The sequence below is a fragment of the Coffea arabica genome, chromosome 7e (genome assembly GCF_036785885.1).
Source record: "Coffea arabica cultivar ET-39 chromosome 7e, Coffea Arabica ET-39 HiFi, whole genome shotgun sequence".
Taxonomy (NCBI): domain Eukaryota; kingdom Viridiplantae; phylum Streptophyta; class Magnoliopsida; order Gentianales; family Rubiaceae; genus Coffea; species Coffea arabica.
Window position 1 is genome coordinate 1,447,968 of NC_092323.1, and position 27,156 is coordinate 1,475,123.

At 37.2% G+C, this 27,156-nt stretch overlaps 3 protein-coding genes and 1 long non-coding RNA gene across 6 annotated transcripts; 2 read left to right on the forward strand and 2 right to left on the reverse strand.

Moving 5' to 3' along the window:
* The first annotated feature begins 1,241 nt into the window (after positions 1-1,241).
* Positions 1,242-8,324, forward strand: LOC113722826 (probable magnesium transporter NIPA8). 2 transcript variants are annotated; one of them, XM_027246049.2, is made up of 14 exons: positions 1,242-1,717; positions 2,387-2,638; positions 3,196-3,271; positions 3,375-3,436; positions 3,629-3,714; positions 3,828-3,901; positions 5,689-5,791; positions 5,942-6,070; positions 6,155-6,254; positions 6,349-6,468; positions 6,973-7,063; positions 7,139-7,202; positions 7,600-7,696; positions 7,783-8,324. In XM_027246049.2, exons 2-14 carry the CDS (start codon positions 2,546-2,548, stop codon positions 8,014-8,016), a joined length of 1,329 nt encoding a protein of 442 aa, XP_027101850.1. In that variant the 5' UTR covers positions 1,242-1,717; positions 2,387-2,545; the 3' UTR covers positions 8,017-8,324. The 2 variants fall into 2 exon arrangements, with proteins under 2 accessions (XP_027101850.1, XP_071915025.1); XM_072058924.1 differs by lacking the exons at positions 1,242-1,717; positions 2,387-2,638; positions 3,196-3,271; positions 3,375-3,436 and adding an exon at positions 3,354-3,374.
* Positions 8,325-10,197: 1,873 nt separating this feature from the next.
* On the forward strand, positions 10,198-12,345 carry LOC113723041 (WD repeat-containing protein LWD1). The gene has a single exon (XM_027246307.2). The coding sequence runs from the start codon at positions 10,522-10,524 to the stop codon at positions 11,560-11,562; it is 1,041 nt and encodes a 346-aa protein (XP_027102108.2). The 5' UTR covers positions 10,198-10,521; the 3' UTR covers positions 11,563-12,345.
* Positions 12,346-15,729: 3,384 nt separating this feature from the next.
* Positions 15,730-16,618, reverse strand: LOC140011036 (uncharacterized). The gene is made up of 2 exons (XR_011818280.1): positions 16,571-16,618; positions 15,730-15,925 (listed from the first exon to the last, which is right to left on the reverse strand). It is a non-coding gene; the product is annotated as an uncharacterized lncRNA (long non-coding RNA).
* Positions 16,619-20,961: 4,343 nt separating this feature from the next.
* LOC113723016 (uncharacterized) lies at positions 20,962-24,353 on the reverse strand. Of its 2 annotated transcripts, XM_072059515.1 has the most exons (6): positions 23,716-24,353; positions 23,463-23,621; positions 22,952-23,017; positions 22,510-22,813; positions 22,234-22,428; positions 20,962-21,852 (listed from the first exon to the last, which is right to left on the reverse strand). In XM_072059515.1, the coding sequence occupies exons 1-6, from the start codon at positions 23,869-23,871 to the stop codon at positions 21,071-21,073; spliced, it is 1,662 nt and encodes a 553-aa protein (XP_071915616.1). In that variant the 5' UTR covers positions 23,872-24,353; the 3' UTR covers positions 20,962-21,070. The 2 variants fall into 2 exon arrangements, with proteins under 2 accessions (XP_071915616.1, XP_071915615.1); XM_072059514.1 differs by having other exon boundaries at positions 22,510-23,017.
* Positions 24,354-27,156: the final 2,803 nt, after the last annotated feature.

A 27,156-nucleotide genomic window follows, 5' to 3' on the forward strand; every position in this document is an offset into this window, starting at 1 on the left:
AACAGGAGCTTCTAAATGCTCATTAGACTCTAGAAAATTTCCCTAAATTTTTCCTTTCAATTGGCTGCACTCTTTTTTGTATTTTCGTGAAATTCTGATGAGGTTGAGATCAGGTTGTTACTTGTGTATATTGCTGAAATGTTAACGTGGATCATGGCCACTTAGTTTCTGCATGCGTATGGTTTTTCTTTAATCTGCCTACCCTTTTGTTTCTCATTGGTTTCTCTTTTGCGGAATTTCTGAATTTTGGAAGCTAGAATTCTTGAATCTTGATCGTGGCCATACTTGGTTTCTGGTTATTGGTTGGAATCTTGATCATGGCCGTGAGGTGATTGGAAGTAGTCTAAGGGCCGTGAGCCATGCCATGATCAGGAAATCAATTTAATTCGATTTCTGATCTAATTTGATGTTTCTCGGTTGTTTGCTTGCTGTGTGTGCTGTCTAATGTGGACTTGCATGGAAGGATTTATTGGCCGTGAGGTGCTTGTCCTTCAAATTCTAAAGAAGCAATGGCATGCTTCTAAGTCTTGTCCATGTGCTTGGTTCCAAGACTTTAATTGGCTTCTAAGTTTTGTTTCTTTGCATTGCAATTAATCTTGTTCAATTGATATTAATGTACTTTAATTCGAATGTTTAGTGCAACTTAGTTTATTATTTAGTACAAATTAGTAGTGTTGCATTTAAGATACAAAGACTAGATTCTTTAGATTATTAGGAATTGTGCAAGAACCAGGATCAATTCGAGCTCGAGTACTCGACTTGGTATTTAGCTCGAATGACATGTCGAGCTCGATCGAGTCGAGTTCGAGTCTGCATATGCTATTATCGAGTCGATCTTGATCTTTATTTCTCCAGCTCGAGTTCGAGCTCTGGTGGTCTGCGTTGAGTTCGAGCTCGACTCGGCTCGATTTCACCCCTAGTAACAAACTTCAAAATTAGTAAGTTTTAGCATAGTGTTTCCAGGGAAACATCCTTCGCTTTCTTGTTTCCATCAACGAAGACGAATTAAATATTTTGTCAAAAGATGTATCGGATGCATTTCGAATTCTGCTTATGACGCCTTGTGTTTCATGAATTTTGGAGTATTCCGCATCTCTTTCGAAAACAATCCAAATATGGGGAAAGAGAGGGAAAAAGAAAAAGAAAAAGGCAAAGGACAAAGGAAGGCTTTGACAGAAAGAAATTTTTTTAAAAAAAAAAGAAAAAGAAAGGGTCAGTTGTAGATGTAAACCCATGAGCTGAAGCGAGGAGGACTAGTAAAAGTAAAAGAGGGCCAAAGCCCAGCGCAGGAGAAAATTCAACGCAATGGTCCAATGCACATAGCAGCCTCTAAGGCCCTCTACGCGTCGCCGCCGTCGCCGTCGCCCTCCACCTCCTCCTCCGCTGGAGAATTTTCAAATTTTGTCAACATTCCATTGAGATTTCTTTTTCTATCCCTTCTTCACATTGGTCCTTTCTTCCGCTGGACATCTCCCCCTTATTTTAACTTATTAGTACTGCTAGTGAAGAAGATAATAATAAAGATATATTATTGCCTTTGGACTCTAATATTTCTCTCACATTTTCAATCTTTCTCCACAATCCAAAAAGGATAAAGAAGAAGCAGAAGATAGCATCGCCTCCAGTACAGATCCTCAGCTGTGCGAGCCTTCAGATTCGTCCTCCATCTTCGTCTTTCTAGGGTTCTTTCCCTCTGACTGCACCGAGGCTTTCCAAGGTGAAGTTGTCTTCAGCTTCATTCCATTCTCTGCGAGTTCAATTCTTTCCTATATCAATTATTTGTCGAATTTTCTCGTCTTTGTAGTTTATCCATGTAGTTTTTCCCTTCTTGGTTGTCGTCCAGTTTCACCGGTTGTGCGAAAGCGGCTTTATCTTTCGCTAAACTTAGAAACCAGATCAGGCGATTTTCCCAGAATGCAAGGGATCTCACTTGTGTTTACCTTTTATAATGCACTTTTTTTTATGATTAGTTGATAGCTTGATTCGTTCTCACCAGACTGGAATGCCGCCATCAGATCAAAGTTATTAGATCTTATGCCCCTGCTATGCAATTAACTAGCAGAACAAGTACTTGGCTACTTGAGCTGGCTTGACAGACTTACTCCTTCGTTCATAATCTACTGACTTACCCACCCATCCCTCGTAATCTCAATTGATTGGCACCACTTTCTTCTCCAATTTTCCTTTCCATATTGCGGCTATAGATTTGTTAGTTTCTTGCTCCCTTAATCAACCGTCATTAACATTTCCTTGTTATAGTTGATCATTTTAATTTTTCTTTTTGCTTCTTCCAATGAAAAAATAAATATAAATTTAACACACTATGACTTGTGAGGAACAGACTGTTTTCTACAAAGTGACTAAACATCATGCTCATCAATGGCAGGTGCTGATGTCTGTTTGAACTGGGCTATCCTACATCCCTGGTGGATGCAGGAGTTTCCACTTTTATTTGGATTATCGCTGTTTAAGCATCAGCAACGCTAATAGTCTACATTCTTCATTTTCTGAGAGCTAATAGGCTACCTTTTTAAATCTTTATTCAATGGGGGAGTGGATTATTGGAGCCTTCATCAATCTCTTTGGCAGCATTGCTATCAATTTTGGGACCAACCTTCTTAAATTGGGACACGATGAGGTGATTTTCTCCCCCTTTTGTGGAGTCCTTTTCTTGTGCTTCCTCCCTACTACCTTTTTTATTGCATTAGCAATTCATGGTAAATTTCACTTGTGTTCTTCTTTCCTTTTTGTCTTAAGCATGACCCATCAATGCATAATTGGGGAACGGCCTCGTATGACCTGACAAGATATAAGATTTTCCTGGTTCAGTTACCTTGGATTGAGTTCTTGTGATATGATTTACTAAGTGTTTTATCAGTGGGCCCTGTCTTGAATTTTACAATCAATGTAAGGTGCAACATTTTGCTTTGCAGCACTCTATAACTGCCTTAGCTGGATTATCTCTCCCTCCCTCCCTCCTCCACACCACACCCCCCGCGGGGCCCACTCTTTTTTCTTTTTTTTTGGGGGGGGGGGTGGCGGTTGGTTTATAGGTTACACTTCCTTCTGTCCTCTTCTGTGCGTTAGGAGCCCCTTTCCCTTCTTGATGTTGCTGTCTGATTTTTCCCCCTTTTCTGGGTAAGTTTCTTTCTACTCCCAATTGCCAGCTGTAATTAGTTGCTAATTTATTCTCAGAGAGAAAGGCAATCTGCACAAGGTATCGATGGAACTAATGGAAAGCACATAATATACTTCCAGAGTTGGAGAGTTGGTATGGCACGGTTGATGGTGCTTGCTTATAATAGTTCTTCTCATTGCAGTGCTTGAGGGCAAATTTGATGATACTTGAGATGCTAATTAATAATATCATGCAGGTATTCTATTTTTCGCTTTTGGGAATTGTCTCAATTTCATCTCTTTTGGCTATGCTGCACAGGTCAGTTAAAATTTGTTACCAATTAGGATGTCTCAGTATGTAAATTGGATATTGACATTTTTTTTTTAGAAGAAATCATCATAATTGATAATGAGAATTTTGGTGGGGACGATATAATGCTATTGATTTTGAAAGAAACATAACACTGTTCTTTCAGTTCTGTTTAATTTTAGTGTTATTATCTTCTTGCAGTCACTTCTTGCAGCTCTTGGGTCTATACAGTTCGTCTCAAATATTGCTTTTGCCTACTTTGTCTTGAACAAAACAGTGACGGTTAAGTATGTTTGAAGTCTCAACTATTAGGAAAAGAGCAGTTTTCCAGAATAGTCGGGTGTTCATTTGCCCCCCTTTGCATGACTGTTACAAGCTGATAAACCTGTTTGTTTTATAGAGTACTGATTGCCACCGCTTTCATTGTCCTTGGAAACATTTTTCTGGTTGCGTTTGGCAACCATCAATCACCTGGTAAAGCTTCTGATTCATAGTATCAAATTCTTGTTTCATTTGTATATTTCATGTGCCTTTGGAGTCAAAAGTATGTTGCTGATATTTGTTGTATTTTGAATATCTGTATTGCAACTATGGATATAATAGATCAAAGACAAGCAGCTTCTTCAGATGAACAGGAGAATAAGGGAAATCGCTTTCATTCATGATCAATGTTGTGGATTTCAGGGAAACCAAGAAGTGACCTTTGATTTGGGGGCCAACTTAAGAAGAAACCATAACTGTATTTGAAGAATTTAAATGAAAGAAAATACTCATTAAACGTCAAAACTGCATGCAATACGTATCGAAACAGGAGTATTTATAGAGGTCGAATCTAATTAAATAGACTCACATTCTAATTAATTTTTTCTTATATTAATCCCTAAATACATAATCAGTTTAATTTGTTATTCTTTTTGTTCATACCTTCTTACTTGTCCTAACCTTACAAGTTACAACCCTCTTATTTAGGTAGATTTTTTCTTGCATCACAAGTTCTTCGCCTAGAGCCCAAAAAATATATATATTTTTTAATGAAGGTGTCATTTCTTCCCATCCTCTCATGTTTCCACTTGTCAATTTCTTATACTTTTTATTTTTCACATGCCATCCAAAACTAGGAGTACAAGACTGCCATTACTCTACCACAAATATTCGTTTTTGATGTCTAAGATGACATTTCAACTCTCAAATGTAGTATTAACTGCATTTAACCTAGTTCTTGCCATGTGTTCTATTCTTTTCCTAATACTTAGTCGACTAATTTGACTTGAAATCTGAACATTCTTGCAGATTATTTTATAAGTCCCCATACATATCGTCCAAATATTTGTTATCACTTGAAGTGATTAACTCAACTAGACACCCAAAGATCCTTTTCCCAACCGCTTCCACTTCGAGTCAACAGATAAATAGACACATCAAATTGTACTGATCAAGGGTGTTCATAGTGACTGAGTGGGTTGCTATCACTATGTACCTTTGACTAACACATTTTCGGACATACCATCTTCAGTTAAGAATGCTTGTCAAAGTTTTCTAGTTTTGACTGAATCCAGTAGCCCTTCTTTTGATACTGGGTCTAAGCTTTGCTTCCTTGATGTCTTGGAATACTTTTATAGTGTTTGCTTTGCCTTTTGTTCTTTAATCTTTGAAAATGCTACAATAGAAGGAGTTGTAGAATTCTTTTAATAAAAAATATGATGTGTGGTTATTGTGCCATTATTATGGAAGTGGATGAAAAAGAATGCATTATTAGTGGCTCATAATCACCCATTTAAGTCTATCTTATTGTGTGAGGAATTCCCAGAGCCCTGAATAAAAGTGGTGATCCACAACTTGAAACCTGCCCAGAACCTAATGACATTATGCTTCTAGCTAAAGCTCCTGATAATTGTTTTATTAGTGGTCCCATAGTTGCGATGAACCAAAAAAAAAAAAAAAATTTTTTTAATTGCCTAAACTCAACCAATTTTGCAGTATTCCTACATAAGTATGAGAATTCAGTTACCAAATAATGATTTAAGATAGCATAGTCCAGTGAAATTAACATTTGATACTGTCTCTTCCAAATGAACAATGATATAGTTGGATCTAAGGGTTTTCTGAAAACACAAACATAACCGTGTAGGAAGTACGACACAATGCGGTCTTAAATCTATGATTGTTTGCCAACCAACATTAGAGGTTCATTTTTCTTTATACCATGTGAGTATGCAATTTTCTCATTCTCAGTTAAAAATCTGTTTATTCTTGTCTTACAGTATTCACTCCAGAGCAGTTGGCAGAGAAGTACAGCAACGTGACTTTTCTTCTGTATTGTCTGATTTTGGTCTTAGTGGTTGCCTTGCATCACTCAATTTACAGGTGAGGTAACTCTGGAAATGATATGGCAGTTTGCGTTTTTATGATGAGTCATTATACCTACACTTTTGCTTCTAATTTTTTTGTCTTTGTTGGGCAAATGAAGTGAAAAATGCTTGCCTTAGTTGTTATGACTCAATTTGGAAAATGTAGGAGAGGAGAGTTGCTGCTTGCTGTCCCTGGTCAGGACCTTAAACCGTACTGGCAAATGTTGCTTCCATTTTCATATGCTATTGTTTCTGGGGCTGTGGGATCATGTTCAGTATTATTTGCTAAATCTCTGTGAGTGTCACTATGCAAACCTGCGTTGGTACCTTTTTTTTCCCCACTTCTTCCCCTAATGCTCTCTGATTTCACTTTTTTCAGCTCAAACCTTTTAAGATTGTCCCTTTCAAGTGGTTATCAGTTGCATAGCTGGTTCACTTACTCAATGCTTTTATTGTTTCTTAGTACGGCTGGATTTTGGGTGAATATTATACAGCTTTTGTTCCTTATAATTGAATTGTCCAAGTGTTTGCTGTAACAACGTATGGTACTCAGTCAGTTTGTTCTTGCTGCAGATGGCCAGGCTAAACGAGGGATTGTCATTGTTTGACGCAATACTAATCGTGCCAATGTTTCAGATTGCTTGGACCTTTTTCTCCATTTGTACAGGATTTGTGTATTTTCAGGAGTACCAGGTCAATTCTTCGTATTCACACCTTTGTGATTTTTACTTCTAAATCTATAAATGATTTTGTATTTACACGCTCAAAAATTTTCATGGTCTGCTTTCTCATTGTTAATAGATGCAACAAACTAACTAGCTTGTGTACTTGGGTAATTATCAGTGGGGTTTAATTTCTGAAGCAGTGTTCATCTTGCAGCTGACAAAGTAATATTGTTAACCAAATTTTGGATTAGATGTCGTGTTATCATCAGAAAAATTTTGTAGTTCTCCATGTCTTCACCATTGTTTGGATGGGATTACTTGGATGTTTTTATGTACTTTGAGAAGAAATGTTTATCAAAATTTGCTTTTCCTTGTGGTGGGTAGGGGGTAGCTGGGGGGTAATGGTGGCAAATACTGCTCTCCGATGTCTGGATGCTTTCATGATCTCACTTAGGCTAGGATGGGTGGATGTCTTCAGGGTCGGTACATTGGTCTGAAAGATGGAAAATTTTATTGATGTTATCTTAAGCAGGTTTTGGATGCGCTACGAACAACGATGTTTGTGCTTGGGGTGATCTCTGTATTCATTGGCATTTCTTTGCTAGCACCTGATGATTTGAAAGGTACCACATTAAATTGGTTCAGCTTCTCCTAACCACTCTTGCAAAATTCATATGGGGTTGCTCAAATTTTTGCAGGAGGTGAAGCCAAGGATACTTCATTAGTATCTGTGACTTCAAGTTTGCCAACTGATGTAGACAGGTGCATTCTAAATCTGAGAGGCTTGAGTTTTGTAAGAAAACTGTTACTGTCGGTTTATTGTGCTGGCAGAGTTAATGTTTCCAAGATGATACCTGTCATGCTCTGTCCCAAATTGAAAACATATAAGAAGATTGAATGATTAATAATATACTCAAGGCTGTGAGCTACTATGACTTGGGTCAACCACTTTGGGCGCATGGTTTAAGGTCAAAAGTTACAGGACCAGCCCTCAGCCTTGGGTATTACATTACATTTATAAGGAAAATTGTGAGTTGTTACTCTTTGGTTATAACCCTATTGCAATTAGTTAATCACACTATAAGGTGTCTCCACATCTGTAACTTCAATTGTGGTATCATCATGGGCACTTCTTTTTGATGCATTGCATTTACCACAGGCTGGTGATACCATATGAAGATTCCCAAATAAAAGATATAAGTTCTTTTGCCCGAGCTATGAAGGTGAAGGCTGCAAATGTGGTGGTTAAGGCAAAGGTTGTGCTAGTAGATATATTAGATTTTGTTCTTAGATTGGATAAATTCTGTGCTACAACTTGAAAAGAAATTGGCCTATCTTGCAGGCTGCATGTTCGTTATCCCTGGGTTTGGGAGAAGACTCGCTTCATGCATCTTCGGTGCTTGTAATGCCGATGGTCTCTTCCAAAATGACTGGGTTTCGAGGGAGCGGTTTTGGTCGAACTAAATTATTCTCCCCACGAGGCTCAGGTTGGAGTAAGATCTCAGTTGATGAGGAGGATAGAGAGAGTATGTTGGAGACGACTTCTATGCTCCCACAGACCATCAGCATCAGTTGAGGCTTAACTATAGCTGCTGGCATCAGCCACAGATATTGCTAGGAACATGGTATACTTTTATCTGTGCCTGTGTAGTTTGTTGTACATCTTGCTGGAATGCACATAATATGCAACCACGCATATATAGACATGAACTCATTTGAGTAGAACGATGGTACTATAGAGCATACAACACGTTTTCTACCTTAGCGATTGGACTAGAGAAGAACATACGTTGTGTCCAACGTTGTAAATTGGATGTCATTCATGAAATTCTTTTTTCCCTGATTGATTGAATAAATAAATGATTCTTGAGACGATGCATCTAACAGAGACTTTGACAGTACTTTCTCTGTTTTACTTTGATAGTCTTGTTTTACTTTTAATTGAAATTAGTCTTGTTTTTCTTTTAAAGTCTTGTGTTCTATTTTGATAGTCTTGTTTTCCTTTTAATTCATCCATCCTAAATTATAGGACATATCCTAATTGAAGAATATAGTTAATTTTAAATTTTTTAAAACACTCTTATTTAATACATTTTGTTATCAGCAAATATAGCCTATTTTATTTAATACAGTCAATTTTTCATAAATTTGCTTTGATATGTGTCTTGAATAGTGAAATATATCATCATTATTGCTGTTATAAGTAATAAAAAGGTGTCCTAATTCGTGATATTGCTAATATTAGAACAAAGCTAACTAATGCAAGGGTATTTTAAAAACACATTAAATTAGATTTATTTTTTTCATTAAAATTAACTACTTCTTTTAAATATTATCAAAGTGGGATAAACAGAGTATTAAAATATTCTCCTTAAGATGCTCCTTGGGAGTTGGGATGCTATATTTATTTGAAAAACCAACCGGATATTGGTTGGAGGGTTGGTGTTGCCCTCGGCTGCATCCTATCCCTTTTTTTTTTTTTTTTTTGTTTCGGAAACGATAGATGACATTTTATAGATAATGAAACTGTACAATATTTGAGCAACTGCTCAACCCACTATACAAAGTGTACCAGGACACTTAAGAAGAGTCATAAATCCTCTCCTATCCCTATTCCCTATGGGCGGATTGTGTACTGTTGCGTTTCCAATGCCGTGGATGTTATCCATGCTATATAATCCAAGGAAGGAAAAATGATCAATTTTGTTCATAAATTTTGTCACTAGTGCCCATATATTCCTTAACTTTTATTCTTAGCCAATTTGATACATGAGTGTATTTTGCAATTTCAAGTAAGGACCTTCGTGGTGGCGGCATTACTTAAAACTAATCTGACTTCCAATTGATCAACTAAATAGAGGCATTTCGAAAATATCAGCGACAAAGTTGTAATAAATCAAGTAAATTGTGTAAAAAATTACAAAATTAAACTTTAAAATAGTTTAATCTTGTGTTTTTATACATGATTTAAAGCTTTATCTAGTAAATTTTTACACAATTTATTTGTTTTATTATAATTTAGTGAGTGGCATTCCTATACTACTCGTATTTAGTTAGTTAATTAGGAGTTAGATCAATTTTAGGTAATAGTGCCGCTGCAAAAGATCTTAATTGCAGCTGCAAAATATGTAAAAAAAAAATTTTATAGACGAAATTGGCCATTTTCCCGACACGGAATTTCTACCATCTCTTTTCGTACCATCACCCATGATTACAATCCAATTGCATTTTTGGCACGTCATTCAATAATTTAAATTTCTAAAATCATCTAGGGTTGATTAGAATTTTCCCATAATATATAAAGGAAGAGGAAGGGATTGGGATAAATATATTTTATTAATTTTTAAATTTCTATTTTTATTTTCACAAAAATTAAATTTTATCCTAATTATCCTAAAATTTTACATATAAAAAACTTAACTATCAGTTTAATAAAGAAATTTTCATAAAAATTAATTTGTTCTTGAATTACACACATGCACATAGGTGTGCCTTTAACAGTAATATATATTGGCAGACATTTGGGTAGATTCGATCTCGTGTAATCTAATTTTATCATATTATTTCACCTCAAGAATTGAAGATATGATAAAATTTGTGTCATGTGATCTACAAAATTCGATCCATCCAAGTTTTTGCTATATATATTAATTCTAGACATTTAATCAGGCATTGGACCCAATTGTTCCAAAAAAAAAAAAAAAAAAGAAAAGAAAGGGACGCTAGACGCAACTTAAAAAGTCAAAAGAGAAATCAAAATTAAAGAAAACGAAATTAATCGCGGAAATGAAAGAATGCCTTGGGTTCCTCCCTTTTCCCGTGTCCTTTCTTCAGAATTTCCATCTACTCAATTAACCTCGGTGTCGGAGGAGAAATGCTGCTCTGCTTTGGCCCGGACGGAAGCTAATCGTTGTAATTTTTTGGAGCATTATAGTTTGGCTTGCCGTCGGAGGCGCGAGAAATCAATCGCCTTTCCTAGTGTACAGATTGCGGAAAAATGATAAATACTGCTGTTACAACTGAGCCCTAACCCTAAGTCTCTAGTAAGTAAAACTGTAGTAGTAGTAAAAATCAGGAGTAGATGGGCGCTAGCAGCGATCCCACCCAAGATGGGTCTGACGAACAGCAGCGAAGGTCGGAGATCTACACCTACGAGGCGCCGTGGCACATATACGCCATGAACTGGAGCGTCCGCAGGGACAAGAAATACCGGTTAGCCATCTCCAGCCTCATGGAGCAGTATCCCAACCGCCTGGAAATCGTCCAGCTCGACGACACCAACGGCGAGATTCGCTCCGACCCCAACCTCTGCTTCGAGCACCCCTATCCCCCTACCAAGGTTATCTTCATCCCTGACAAGGAGTGCCAGAAGCCCGACCTCCTCGCCACCTCCAGTGACTACCTCCGGGTCTGGAGGGTCGCCGACGATGGAACCCGCGTCGACATGAAGAGCCTCCTCAACAACAACCGCAACAGCGAGTTCTCCGGCCCCCTCACCTCCTTCGACTGGAACGAGGCCGAGCCCAAGCGCATCGGCACCTCCAGCATCGACACCACCTGCACCATCTGGGACATCGACCGCGAGACCGTCGACACCCAGCTCATCGCCCACGACAAGGAGGTCTATGACATCGCTTGGGGCGGCGTCGGCGTCTTTGCCTCCGTTTCCGCTGACGGCTCCGTTAGGGTTTTCGACCTCCGCGACAAGGAGCACTCCACCATTATCTACGAGAGCTCCGAGCCCGATACGCCGCTCGTCCGCCTTGGTTGGAACAAACAGGACCCCCGGTACATGGCCACTATCATTATGGACAGCGCCAAGGTAGTCGTCCTGGACATCCGCTTCCCCACGCTTCCAGTCGTGGAGCTGCAGCGGCACCAGGCCAGTGTCAACGCCATCGCCTGGGCTCCCCACAGCTCTTGCCACATCTGCACTGCTGGCGATGACTCCCAGGCCCTCATTTGGGATCTCTCTTCCATGGGCCAGCCCATTGAGGGCGGATTGGACCCCATTCTCGCTTATACTGCCGGTGCCGAAATTGAGCAGCTACAGTGGTCCTCTTCCCAGCCTGATTGGGTTGCCATCGCCTTCTCGAATAAGCTTCAGATTCTGAGGGTATGACTCGTGTTTCATTGTCTGGATCCCAGGTAATCGCTACCGTAGCTGCAATAACCGTTTTCTTATCCCTTGTTTGGATTGCATTTTCTTGGATTTTTTTTTTCGTAGAAAAATTACTGTAGAGGTAGGTGAGGAAAAAAGGTAACAGGGATGAATGGCTGTCCAAATTTCCAGATGTTCAAAGTCAGAAGTTCTGTTGCTTGTTTAGTTGGTCTGGTGATGATAATTCAACTGTAGGTCCAGCCTCCATGTTGTCACCTGTTAAGTAAACTCCAACTTAGGTTTTGTGGCCTTTACAACGCACTGACTAGGAGTAGATATATCCCGTTAAAGACCTGAGAGAGAGCTTAAGAATGAATTCCAGAAACGTCAATTGTGATTTTGGTGTGTGATAGAGAAACATTGCAAGGTCAAGTGTTTCCATTTAAAATTTCTGCACCGACGCGATATTATCCAATCTTCTTTTTATGTCATTTTTGGTCTGTGTAAAGTTAGCACTCTGCATCCTCAATTTGTTATGCTCATGGGGAATTTTTTGGGCAAGATGGTCTGTACCAGTTGGGGTTTGTTGTACAATTTGAGTTAATTCCTGGAGAACTTGTTACCGGGGATCTTTTGTCCTAATATCTTAGCAAGCAAGTTTTGTTAGCTGGTTCAGGAAAAATGTACATACATGTAAACAAGAGCACCTTGGTGTAAAAGTACATCAACAACTTCTCTATCTTGTTTTATGATTTCTGAGCAAGAAGAAGTTGCATGTCATTGGTGTAAAAGTATTTGGGGCAATTCAATGTGGGTAACATACTTTTAAAGTATAACATGACTAAGATTTATGAAAAATGCCCTCACTTCCCTTGAAATTGATGATAACCTTCTAACTTATCACAAAAAGCAAGGCAAGAACGTAATTCCTACTGTCACTCTACCAGGAATTGATATTTAGAGAAAGATTGATAAATTTTTCCGCTTAACCCCTCGATCACTTGCGCGCATTTGATTCATCATCTCTAATTTTTTTATCATTTAAAAAGTTTGTGTTTCATAATGGGTAAAATAACCCTGGTCTCACATTACATAGCATTTTGTTGGCTTCCCTAAAATCAAGTTTGAGATCTTTCGTGGTGACGGATATCCAGGTAGGTAGTGACTTGATATTACAGGGGGCACTGTGGGGAAATGAACTCTGTAGGAGGGATCTTTGTATATGCAAGATCCAATCACTGGAAAGCTGTTATTCTTTTTATATTTGAGCTTGCTGTAAACCTGTCATCTGGTGTGCTTGCATCGGTGCTGCTTTCTACTAGTCGGATGGGATGATATTCGGTTTGAGACATTTCCATTTGGAACGCATTTGCATGTCCTATTTCTGGACCATCTTGATTATGTCAGTTGCATAGGTACATGTGTCGAGCATTTTGCTTCATATCCAAGCTTTGCGTCTTTTTTCTTGCTCATTATGGCTTCTGATTCATTTTCTACTATCTTGATTTTCATGTCTATAGCTATCGTTTCTTCGCTATTACGAGCTCCTGTATCAGATCTCATCTCCCACCTCCTATAGGATACTAGTTATATTGGTCCCTAGGGGATCAATGTGTGAGTGAAAACGGAAGAATTGGGACTCATGCGTGGGAAGCCTGTGCCGCTGGTTACTTCGCATTTTGCATAAATCAACAAGTCAACTCCCTAACAACCATCCAAGCATAAGTTCTAAAATCAAATAACTATCCAAAAGATCTCAAATTGCATATACAATATTATACTTGCTACGATAAAAAAAACACACACACACAAAATTCCATTGACAACCAATTGTATACTCCCAAATTAAATATTAATGTTCAAATACCTTTTTAATATAAGCTAATTTGACTTAGAATTATCATTATAATTCTCCTATGGATTTAAAAATATTAATATTTTAATAGTTGAGAATAAATTTTATCTCCACAATAAAATCATAATAAAAAATTTTGATCCAATGTAATTATTGACATTTTATAAAAGTTTTTCTTAATAATAAATAAAGTATGACAAGTTTTACATTTTTAGTTCCTCTTCTTATTTTAATCATCAATTTTATTATTTATTTTTCTATTATTGCGAATCTCTTCATTATTTTTTAGTTTGACACATAATCTACTCATTTTGTAGATTTTGTAATTTTAAATTGCTAATATACACAAAACTGAAGATAATAAAGAGATTATATTAATTAGAAAATAGACAAGAGATAGAACAATAGATTTTTTTTTTAAGATTTTGTAAATTTATTGTCTTAAATTTAAAATTGTCTACTAAGTAAAGGGCATTATAGGTATTTTACTATGTCAAGAGATGTAAGGGTAATTTCTTAAACTTGAGGGGAGCCGAGTGCAATTGTGAAATTATCTCTATAAGAAAACCAGAGATTGTTAACAAGTACTCCCTCTATTATATTGAAAGTGTCATACTGTTCATTTTTAAAATATTTATCATGTTGGAAAAATCAAAGCACCTTTTAGTTTCTCATTTCAATATAGCTTTTCTATCATATGCATGTTAACATTCAAATTTTAAATTTTAAATTTATGGGGATAAAATTGAAAAGAGAAACACGAACGTTACAATCAAATTACTATTCTTAAAAAGTTGTATTCCACATGGGTTTGTTTGGATTGTAAGTTATTTGAGATATTTTTACTATAGTACTTTTTGTGATGTGATGTATGTGAGATAAAAAGGTAATTGGGAAGATAAAAAGGTGTATTGGAAATTGTAATGATGATGTAAGCAAATATATTTGGAGAAATAATCAGCTGTCCAAACAAATCTATATTAAATAATTGGAACATATGGAATATAATAATTTGTTGGGTCCCACTTATTCTCTATGGTCTCCCTGTATATTGCCTCCTCTTCTCTCCCACTTCTAAGTATTCACTCGAACCCTCACAAATAAAATGTGTGGAAAGAATTGTAAACAAATAACAGACAGAAAAATTGTATTTGTATATTTTTTTATTTAATCTTGTCTACTCTCTCTTATATTTAATTTCTTTTGCTAATTAAACTTATGTTTTCAAAAATGTAACACTTGAACAACCAGTTTCACAAGAAATAAATGAAGAAAACAATAATATAATCCAATCCAACAACATAAATAAAGTACATATAACAATAAACTTTAATTTATTCATAACGTAGTTTAAAAAGGAAATTGCTCGTCGTGCTGATATGGCATCAGAGCCTTGTATTTTTTAAAAATAAATTTAAACCATGTCATCGTGCTGGTTTTTTTTTTTTTGAAAAAAATTTTCTGGTGCCGCCATGCTTGCCAAGACTGGCAGCGATTTTTGCCTGCCAAGCTAACTTTAGGAAGAAACTCCTGTTCGAGGCTCTACTGCGCGACTTTTTTTTTCTGCAATATTTTAAGTAATTAGCCGCAAAATATGGGTTCATGTCCATTCTTATCCATATTAACTTTGGTACTTAATTGTCGTGACTAGAAGTGGCAAAATAGATTCATATCCACTAATCCATCCATATAAACCAACCTTAAATGGATTTGGATGATCCATATAAATTCAATGGTTTTAAATAGATAACCATTTAAATCCAATTATGTTGGTGGATTTAAATGGATTATCCATCTTATCCATATACATCCATTTAACTTAAAAAATAGAAAACACATTTATAAAAATGTGAGATAAAATCTTGTGGGACCATCTATTCTTTTTTTCATAACTTCCTCATATGTCAAATTAATTTTGTGGGACCACCTATTCTTTCTTTCATAACTTCCTCACATGTCAAATTGCCAATAACATTAATTGCATTTTATTTGTTTCCAATTCCTAAACTTCTTCCATCCTTTTCAAAATTATATTTTAGTCTCTACTCTTGTTTTTTTTTAATTAAACTCTTATGTAGTAATGATTGCAAACATTTATATTCTTAAGTAAAGAAAAAGCGAGAATGCATCATGCAGTGTCAAAATAATTTTTATTTTTTTAATTCTTTTATTTATAAAAAGAATTTTTCTAACAAGTGTCCCCGCTGTGACAGCTCCACCTCCCCCTAAGGCGAACCAAAGGGGTCAGCGGACCGCCTGCCCAGCTCTCGCCGGGACTCAGTCGTTCACTTCAATCCTTAAACAAAACCAGAATAAACCCACAAGAATAAATATAACGACAGTCCAAAACTTAAAGCAAAACTTATGTACATTACTATCTTAAAAGGGAGTACAAACATCGAATATACAAATGTTCTCAATTCACCATACATCCAACCCGTGCCGAGCACTAGGGCGAGAACCATTACAAAACCAAAGAAACCAGTCTAGGCTAGATTCTATCGAGCTCTCGTCCTTGCTCGCCGTCCCCTGTTAAGGAAAACAATACTAAAAGAATGAGCTAAAAGTCCAGTGAGGTTCCGAACACATAGGCAACAAGAAGTTCAATGCATTCATTACATATAACCAATAATTCAAGATACAAATACAAAATAAAGCGATAAACACATTCATTAAAAGGATACGGGCTCACAAGGAGCCATATATTCGTTCGTTCGTTCGTTCTTCTGTCATTCCCCTTATTCCTCCGATCAATTAAATAAAATGCATTTTTGGTAAATAAAATGCATTTTTGGTAAATAAAACCCTCGTTCGTTCTTTCGTTTCGTTCACCCCCTCCTGGAAATTGGTCAGGCTTCACCAACCTACAAGATAATACTCGAGTATACCAAATTCACAAGGGCCACCATATCGCCCGACCAAGTCCGCTTCTGATTCGAGTCGATCGGTAACGAAGAGTAGGGCCCAATTCAGCCAAAAGGCTTACATCATGCGCAACTAAGGTAGCAATCATTAAATCATTGAAAATTTCACATTTCATTTAGGTCGAGCGCGGTAAAGTAAACGCTCGCCTAGAAAACTCGTTTTGGAAATCCTTAAAAGCACTTAACACATTATCAAACAAGAACACAAGTCATGAAGTCAATAAAAATATAGCAAACAAGGAACACTCACCTATTTACGCAAAACAACGTGCAAATATCCTTCCGGATATTACCTCAGTCACCGAGAAAACCTAAGAGTAAATGAGAAAGAATATTACAGTCTATCTAGCACAAACAATTAGGTGAAATCGAAGAATCCCACCAATTGATGAATAAAACGTATAGAAATGACTTTAAAGTGAAACGAGAACATTTGGACCCGTGGACAAAAATAACTAGGGTTTCATAGTCGAAACGTAAAACCCAACTCAAAAGGGTTATAAAATTTTTCAATGGAAACACTTGAACCAAAGACAAGTCGGAATCCAACTAGATAGGCTAAGAAATACTGCTTCTTCAATTTTCACTAAAAAAGACGCGATTTATGTTTAAAATGCTCAATTGCACGACTCTTACTTCAAACTTATTCAGGATTGATTTGATTCACCTGTCATTCAATATAGAGAAAAATGCAGTTTTGGTACCCAAACTTTGACGCACGAGTAGTTTTAGTCCCCAAATTTTGGACCAAAACAAATTTGGTACCCAAATTTTTAAATTTTGAGCACATTAAATACCCTGAACGATTTTTTCCCAAATTGCTACCGGAAAAAGCCACGTGTCTGGCCACAATTGTATGAACAATGCCCAAAAAAATTTCAAGTGTCATTCTAATACTAACTATTAAATTTAAGGACTAATAGCATAATAAAGTAAAAATCCAAGGACTAAAATAAAAGAAGAAGAAAACGATGGTGCACTAGAACATGTAGATTCTTCACGTGCAGTGCACATCGTTTTCACTACTACTTTTTTGTTAATGGAACAGATACTGAAGAGGAGAAAGCAGAGCTCGTTCATTAAAGACTTTCTCTAGCTAAAGATGAAGACTTTTACCAGTATTAGTAATATTTTCTTTTGCATTTACTGCTGTTTCTTTACTTCTTTCTTCACCACAGCTTCCTCCTCCTTCTCCACCACCACCACCACCACCACTATGGCCACCGTATCCTCCATCAGCCATTGTTCCCTGTTAGCCATTCTCTTCCACCAGCTCCTCCACCAACCACCCTACCTCAACCTCCTTTCCCCTCCCCACAGTCTCAACCTCAGCTCCAACCAAGGTACGCTTTCTCCTCACTTTCACCTCCCACTAATTCTCAGTCCGAAAACAACCCATTTTTCCCTTCTATTTGGTCTCCTCCGCCAGCTTCTTCGCCGCCCTCCCTCCGTTGTCAACTTTTCCTGCCAATATCTCATCTCTCATCCTTCCCCATTCTTCCTCTTCCTCTAATAACAGGCCCATTTCTCACAAACTGATAGCTGTCATTGTCTCGGTATCCCTTGTCTCCACCGTCTTCATCGCCAGCATTGCCGCCTTTATCCTCCTCCACCACCACCGACGCCTCCGCTACTACTACCAACACCAACGGGCTTTCTCCAAGACAGACAGTCTTCACCTTTTCTCACCCAACGCCACTCCTTTCGACAGCACCACCACAAAAAACCCACTTCCGGGAACACCTCTGCCGCCACAGCTGCCCCACCACACTCCTTCCACTAACAGCTCAGAATTTCTCTATCTGGGAGCTCTAGTAAGCTCCAGAGATGTAAAAAAATGAGGCATCTAATGTTCCTCAGAGCTCAGAAGATCACCATAATACTGTCCCTTCAGCTTTAGTTTTAGCTTCACTTCAGTATCAACGGCTAGGCTCGTCGGAGCTCCAACCGTTGCCGCCGCTGCCACGTCAATAGCAGTAGCACCACCATTTCCACCAAGACTACAGAAATGGTGCTGCAAACAACATGGGTTTCGACGAGGATGATGAATTCTTCTCCCAAAGAAGGTCCACTGGGGAAAAGTATAGTCCTGTCCACAGCGGATCAAGTGAAAATCTCCCTAGCCCAAGTTCAAATTCACTTCTGTTCCATTTTGGAGCAATTTCTGCAGCAAGTTCAACTCCAGTAGAACCACCTCTGACAATCAAAACGGAACAAATTCTAAAGTAGAAGTGAAAACGATGTGCACTGCACGTGAAGAATCTACATGTTTCAGTGCGCTATCGTTTTCTTCTTCTTTTATTTTAGTCCTTGGATTTTTACTTTATTATGCTATTAGTCCTTAAATTTAATAGTTAGCATTAGAATAGCACTTGAAATTTTTTTGGGCATTGTTCATACAATTGTGGCCGGACACGTGGCTTTTTCTGGTAGCAATTTGGGAAAAAATCGTTCAGGGTATTTAATGTACTCAAAATTTAAAAATTTGGGTACCAAATTTGTTTTGGTCCAAAATTTGGGGACTAAAACTGCTCGTGCATCAAAGTTTAGGTACCAAAACTGCATTTTTCTCTAATTTCAAAGTATGTTAAGGTGACTTTTATCTTTTTTTTTTAATTGTAAATGGTTATATTTATGTTAACATGACTATTATCTTTTTTAAATTGAAAATATTTATATTTATATTGCATAGTTTTTTGTTTCTTGGTACAAGTGACATATTGGAGCATCTTTTTATAATATAAAACTTGGATGATTTGTGATATTATAAGATATTTAATCAAAGATTATTTCTTGTCTTAATTTTCGTTAAGACTATATTGTATATTTATCAAATAGATATACCTTTATAATTAAAATTAATATTTGATGTTTTTAAATGTCATATTTTTAAATAGATGAAAATTATTTTGAATATAACATATTAAGATAATTTTGCTTAGAAAAATGTTGGCTCTCCAAAAAAAAAGAAAAATTCCTGGCTCTGTCACTGGTCCTGCCCAAATATTCAAGTCACCATTATAAATTATTATTGGGTCAGCCATGACATTTAAATTTCTTATTAAACGTTTTATTAATTTTTTAAAATTTCTTATTTATTCTTTTGTTTAGTTGCTCTTATTTTCTTTCATATTGCAGAAATGAAGTCTCAACTTGCATGCTACTATTCGCATTTAAAGTGATGATTGCGATCTTTGATGTATTCAATTTTAAATTATACCTTCTTTTCGCCTAAAAGCTTCTTCTATGTACTACAAGGTATTATGAATGTATAAGAAGTATGGAGTCAAGTACAAGGTATTATTTGTTAAAGACAAGAATAAATATGTCACATCTTATATTTTTTTGTAACAAATTATTTGTTACAAAAAAAAAAAAAGAAGATTTAATATAAAATTTCTACTCTACTCAATCGCTAAGATTTAATAATATAAAAAAGATGTAATGAGTGTGCGTCGATACGTACCGGAGCAATTTGATTCATCCATATATTTCTTTTTAGCTCAATCGCTTTCTACAAAACTTGAGTATATAATGGTATGGAGATATGCAATTCGAGTACAGATGTGAAAATAATAACGTGAAAGAAAGATGTATTCCAAAAATAATGATTTATTAAACCATATGAAAAAGACATATTTGACTTAAATCCCATCCTTCAAATTATGTTTTGAATTCTCGTCTTCCTGTGAGAGACCAATTTGTTATAACATGAAAATTTTTTACGTAAATGAATTATGGTACCTGTGTTGATCTTAATCTTGATTTCTCAGTATGCATAAAATATGGAGGATTAGATTTAATGGAATGATGGGATGAAAAAAAATGCACGCAATAAAAGGGATAATTTCATAAACCTCCCTTGAGGTTTTTAACAATTTTATTTAGCTCCCTCAAGATTTTAAAAATTACACATACCTTCTTTATCATTTAAATAATAATACTACCCTTAAATATTTTAATGAAATTCCCTTGTTTTGTATGCTTATACTTAGAATGAGTTTTAATGTTTTTCACTCTTTTTCCTTCTTATTCCTTTTTTTTTTGTTAATTTTTAGTCAATAAAATTGTAGAACTATTACTATCAACTCTAGTTTCTATTGTAATCAAATGTCGAACTAGTGATTTTTTTTATGAGTTAATTTTACATGCAATCCAATGTTTTTGCTAAATTTTGTTTTCTATTTTTTGGTATTACAATTAACAATAAATAAAAAAATAGCCCAAAATCACTACTAAATTATGATAATCCCACTGCATCGAAAAATTCATAAATTCTAAATGAATTATTTTAATATTTTTTTCCATCTTATAAATCTAAACCTGTCATAATTGTAAAATTATTATTATTTTAATTATTTATCAAATAGTTAGTATAAACATAAAAAATTTGACACTTTTTCCTTAAAATTATACTAGATACTCTTATAATTATATTGAGAAGTAAATTAAAACTCATTACACAAAAACATTTTTAGATATTCATTTAAAAATTTGACCAAGTCAATATTGTTTTAAGATTTTGTTACTAAAACTATCAAATCAACGGAGATAGGTATAATTTTTCAAATCTTAGGGGAATTCGGTGAAATTGTCAGAAACCTTAGGGGAGATTTATGAAATTATCCCCGCAATAAAAACTAAGACAAAAATTCAGGACTTAAATAGATGTTCTATAAGAATCCATTATGAGCCATTAGTAAAATGCTGAAATTCAATATAAGTACCAACACGAGAATGAACACAAAATCTAGAATCCCCAAATTAAGGTTTTTGCCTTCTGAAATGCAGCTTTAGCAGCATGTTCTTCTGCTTCTCTTTGCTTGCGCATTTTCCTAGCATCCTCTAACTGCTTACATGTCATTTCAAAGGACCGTTCAATTATTTCCTTATCCTCTGATATCCCCAATATGCGAGCCTTCAAAGCTGTGCTCTCAGCCATGCAACAAGATAATCCAGCCTCAGTTTGGAACAGCTTATCCTTAAGATGAGAAATTTCTTTAGCAAAGTATTCAGCACGTTGCTCTGAGACAGATAAGGCAGCTACATCCCTTGCATAAGCATCATCGATTTCATCTAATTTCAACTTCTCATGACTATAACGATCAGCTAGCATCCTACAAGAATGGTCACTTATTACAGATTGGTTGATTTTGGCCAACAATGATGCACACCGGATGTATTCCTTGACTTGCTCACCATATTTCTTATGCTCAATTTGTAACTGGTCCAAAGCATCAAAAGTAGCGTCCGCCTCCCTGACCATGAATTCATGGTCTTGAATGTCCAATGACCTGAGAAGAGTAAGAAGATCACTTTGGAGTTGCTCCGCAGCCTTAACAAATGCTTCTGATACCAACTTCCTCATGATACTGTTTTCTTCAGTGCCCAAGAGTTGAGCCCCTTCACTCAGACTTAGCAATGATTGCCTGCTAGCACCCAAAGGACTTGCAACTGGGGCAACTGATACATCATCACTAAGTAAATTCACATTCGGTGGGACGAAAATCGGATCAAAAGAAGGAAAAGCACCTGCAAGAAAGAAGGGACAAACAAAATGAATATCAACAAATTCTAATCACAAGAGGCTTATTCCTCAACTATAATAAGATGCCTAAGCAGAATGCTAGAACCGAACTCTAAGCAAGCTATAATCTTGGGAGATGCAGTGCGTTTTTCTAGTCCTACCCCAAAGATAAACCAAGCCTCACTATAAAACAGCTCCTTATTTTTTATTTTTCCCTTTTGTTTGCTTGTCTCAGGAAATATGTGGTTTTTGGTGGACAAAAAAGCACCTGTGCATGTTTCATCATTCCTCCACTGTTCAAATTGAGAAGGAAAAGAAACCACGTAAAAGCTTAAAAGATAAAGCTGAGAAACAACAGATAAACAGGAGAACTTTCTCAAACTTACAGCAGAAGAATGGCTCAGCTGACTGTTCTTTCAAGCTTTTAGAAGGAGGAAAAGCAAGCCTGCCCCACCAGCCCTTGATTTCAAGACACAAGTTTTGACGGATTGCAGTTACTATCCAACTAGTTTCTTGCAATCCCTCCAAGTTAATTGGCAACACAGAAGATTGGTGGCGGGAAAATAGGAAGCTTTTAGAGGCTACAAGAACCAACAAAGAATGATCTGAGTAAAGGGACCAAATAGAAGTGAACTATATCGAAAAACGAAGCAAAAATAAACCTGTCAAAGTATTCTCAAAAAAAATCGGCCTCCCAAAGTCTGTCTTTTTCTGATGTACTGCCATCTCAATTGTCGGAGATGAATCTTGGCCATCTTTTTCAGTCAAATAACTCCCTGAGCTAGCTAGTGGTGTTCTCTGGCATGTAGATGAAGAGCCAGAAGGGCAACCATTGCTTTTAGAGTCTCCATGTCTTAGCCTCTTGCAATGCTTCCTTAAAGGGTCATCATCCGATCCCTTTGATTCCTCCAGTATTATTTTATCCCTCTTTAAGGGACTAGAGGTTGGTCGACGAGATCTAGAACACTGAGAAGTATGTACAAGTGACTCAATTTCTTGCTCCAAGTTAGTTGGTTCATTTTCCTCAACCAGGTCATTCTTTGCTGAGATGACATCGCTGCAATTGGTCAAGGTTGATTGTGGTAAAATGGTACTTTTATTTACCTGGAAGCCAGTTGCAGCATTTGAATGAGCATCTAACCACATGAAAAAATTGCAAGCACCTTGTCCCTGCCAGGCAACCAAATCGGAATTAATAGAACAGAAGCACTTCACATAGTTACTCCTCCTAAGTGTGGATCCAATCTAAACAAACTGCAGTTCAAGTTTAGCATAATAAAGCAGTTTCTACATGTTATTAGAATTTCATTTTGGCAGAAATTGTATAATTTTTATAATCTTGGATTTGAGCGAGATGAAAACACCAACAACAGAGTGTTTCTTGCTCACTATGCCAAATGCGCCTAAATTACAAAAGAAAATTGAATCTTTTCATTACCGTTTCAGGAAACTCATGCAAAGAAGTAAGCCAAAACCTAATAGCAGCTTTGAAACTGGGTACTCTAGCAGCATAGTTTAAGTTAATTAGTGACTAGAGGAAGAGCGTGGAGCGCTTTCTGCTTTCTGTGGTTATTCAAGAGGAAAAAGTTTTGGAATAAGAAGTTGGGAGAGGTACCTTCTTAATGGGACAGACGAAGCATTCGCGACCAGCGTTGGGTCCAGTAGTAGTCTTGATATCTAACCGACAAATTCCAGCACCGCAACCACATTGAGGAATGTTGAAGATGAGCTGGTCAGGCCGCACTTGGTCAAGCCACCTGAAAAACCCACACCCCTGCGACCGCATCCCGTCATGATAACATGAAAGTAGGAAGCCCAAAAAAGGGGGGAAAAAAATCAATAACCCAAAGGTGAAGTGAAATACTAACGCGGTTGGCGGCGGGGCAACGATAATAGGAGCGACCGGGATTCGCCTGTGACTTAGAGGTAAGAAGGAGGCAGACACCGGCACCACACACACAGAGGACGGAACCTGACGACGACGTCATCCTCCTCGATGTGGTAGGATGATCCTCATCTACCATAGCTTTTTCCAGAGTTGCTTAAGCTAGCTCAATTGGGAGGGGTGTGGGTAGCAGGATCTGTTATTAATTATCACGCCAAAAAAAGGCACAATCAACACCTTCGTCCCTGCAATTCAACCCCAAACACTCACTTCGGCCGGCCACCCGACCTTTCTCTTATACACAAAACTCAGTAGTAGTAGCGCCACCTGCTACTCAGTAGAATAGAATAGCAGCCTATTGTACTAAAACTAGTACTACAACTACTAATCTAGTCGTATTCACTATATCTGTACAGATATACGTACATGAATTACAAGGACATGTACAGGTGGTAGTCGTCGACACCGCTACCTGAGACTGAGAGAGACCATTTTCAAACTGTGGAAATCCCACAAACACCAGCTACTGTACAAATCCTACTTTCCTTTTCTTCCTCTCTCTCTCTCTCTCTCTCTCTCTCTTTCCATTAAGCCCAATTATTCGAACAGTGCGCAACCCCCGCGCAAATCACAGACCACCCACCACATAACACTCATCATTCAACCTTTACTGTTACCGTTGACCGTCAAACACAAAACTGAGGAACAAAAAAAAAAACAATTAATTGCAAAATGCCCCCGCAACTATAACTAACTTTTGCCTTGCTCACTGCACTATGAATTTTAGCAATTTTGCCACCTTAATCGATCAAATTTTTGGCACCTTACTCTGATTAATTTGAAAAAAAAAACAATGTAAGAAAAGCTGCAATGACATTTTTTTCCCCTTAATAGGAGCTTATTTACGAAATTTAAGTGCAAAATCAATGTAAGAAAGTCAGGTTCGACCTGATGTTTGAATCGTTCGACCAGGTGAACTGGCCATGGGATGGGATTGGGTTGCTAATTAAACCCGTTAAACAACAAACCCATTAATCAATCAAGAACTCAACAGATCAATCGAAAAAAAAAATTTACCAATTGACCCGTTGATTTAACCACCAAAATAAAAATCTTATTATTTTTATAATTTAAAATATATAATTATATTATATAACTATCGTGCAACCTACGGTTGAACTGCTCAACCCCTGCAATTGAATTGGCAACCCAATGACTCTTTGGGTTGAGTTTTGGACCGGATTTAATAACTATGCTGTGGATACATGCATAAGATTCAAGTTCGAATTGTCACAAGATCTTAATAAAATTTGAACCACAAAACTGATTAGGTTTCCAGTTTAATTTGGTTGAACCGTCGGGTCATTAGTCAATTAACAAGTTTTGTGTTTAAATGATCCAGTTAGAGACCTAGTTCGATCTAATGACCAATTAGACCGTTGAATTGGGCAGGGTTTCATAATTATACCTCCATGGCACAATATATATACATATATATATATAGTCGTGTAGATATAGGTATATCCGTTGCGTTGGACACTTTTAGAATTAAAATTTTGCCTTTTGTGTTAGTGCGAGTATAAATATTTCACACAAATTTCAATTGCATGCCTTTCATAATGGAGTGGGAGAAAAAGAAAGAAAAGGTACGATGCATCAATTTCTCGCAACCATCCTTCCCCTACAAAACAAAAAAGAAAAATCTAAACATTTATTTGTTGATGTTGACTGCAAGTAGGTATTGTTTGAATTGCTAGTTTTTTATGAAAAGAATTCAAAATATTCTTTTAACACATTTCTCAATTTGTTTTAGTTCACATATATTACATTGGAATAGTATATTTGAAAAAAAAAAAGTACTTCCAAACATTGCAACCGAAGACTTTCAGCCCGCGAGATAAGGAAATGGGTATATTGGCAAACACATGGTATAGCCTACTACTGCATGAGTTTTCTCTCAATTTTCCCTAATTCTGGCTTTTATAGCTATATTTAAATAGGGACTGATAAAATTGGAGGAAGGATTGGTAGATGGCACGGTTTCAAGTGATTTCTTCATTGTTGTGCTTTATACAATTTAGTGTATATATTGAAGAGAAAAATGCAGTTTTGGTACCCAAACTTTGACGCACGAGCAGTTTTAGTCCCCAAATTTTGGACCAAAACAAATTTGGTACCCAAATTTTTAAATTTTGAGCACATTAAATACCCTGAACGATTTTTTCCCAAATTGCTACCAGAAAAAGCCACGTGTCCGGCCACAATTGTATGAACAATGCCCAAAAAAATTTCAAGTGCTATTCTAATGCTAACTATTAAATTTAAGGACTAATAGCATAATAAAGTAAAAATCCAAGGACTAAAATAAAAGAAGAAGAAAAGGATAGCGCACTGAAACATGTAGATTCTTCACGTGCAGTGCACATCGTTTTCACTTCTACTTTAGAATTTGTTCCGTTTTGATTGTCAGAGGTGGTTCTACTGGAGTTGAACTTGCTGCAGAAATTGCTCCAAAATGGAACAGAAGTGAATTTGAACTTGGGCTAGGGAGATTTTCACTTGATCCGCTGTGGACAGGACTATACTTTTCCCCAGTGGACCTTCTTTGGGAGAAGAATTCATCATCCTCGTCGGAACCCATGTTGTTTGCAGCACCATTTCTGTAGTCTTGGTGGAAATGGTGGTGCTGCTGCTATTGACGTGGCAGCGGCGGCAACGGTTGGAGCTCCGGCGAGCCTAGCCGTTGATACTGAAGTGAAGCTAAAACTAAAGCTGAAGGGACAGTATTATGGTGATCTTCTGAGCTCTGAGGAACATTAGATGCCTCGTTTTTTTACATCTCTGGAGCTTACTAGAGCTCCCAGGTAGAGAAATTCCGAGCTGTTAGTGGAAGGAGTGTGGTGGGGCAGCTGTGGCGGCAGAGGTGTTCCCGGAAGTGGGTTTTTTGTGGTGGTGCTGTCGAAAGGAGTGGCGTTGGGTGAGAAAAGGTGAAGACTGTCTGTCTTGGAGAAAGCCCGTTGGTGTTGGTAGTAGTAGCGGAGGCGTCGGTGGTGGTGGAGAAGGATAAAGGCGGCAATGCTGGCGATGAAGACGGTGGAGACAAGGGATACCGAGACAATGACAGCTATCAGTTTGTGAGAAATGGGCCTGTTATTAGAGGAAGAGGAAGAATGGGGAAGGATGAGAGATGAGATATTGGCAGGAAAAGTTGACAACGGAGGGAGGGCGGCGAAGAAGCTGGCGGAGGAGACCAAATAGAAGGGAAAAATGGGTTGTTTTCGGACTGAGAATTAGTGGGAGGTGAAAGTGAGGAGAAAGCGTACCTTGGTTGGAGCTGAGGTTGAGACTGTGGGGAGGGGAAAGGAGGTTGAGGTAGGGTGGTTGGTGGAGGAGCTGGTGGAAGAGAATGGCTAACAGGGAACAA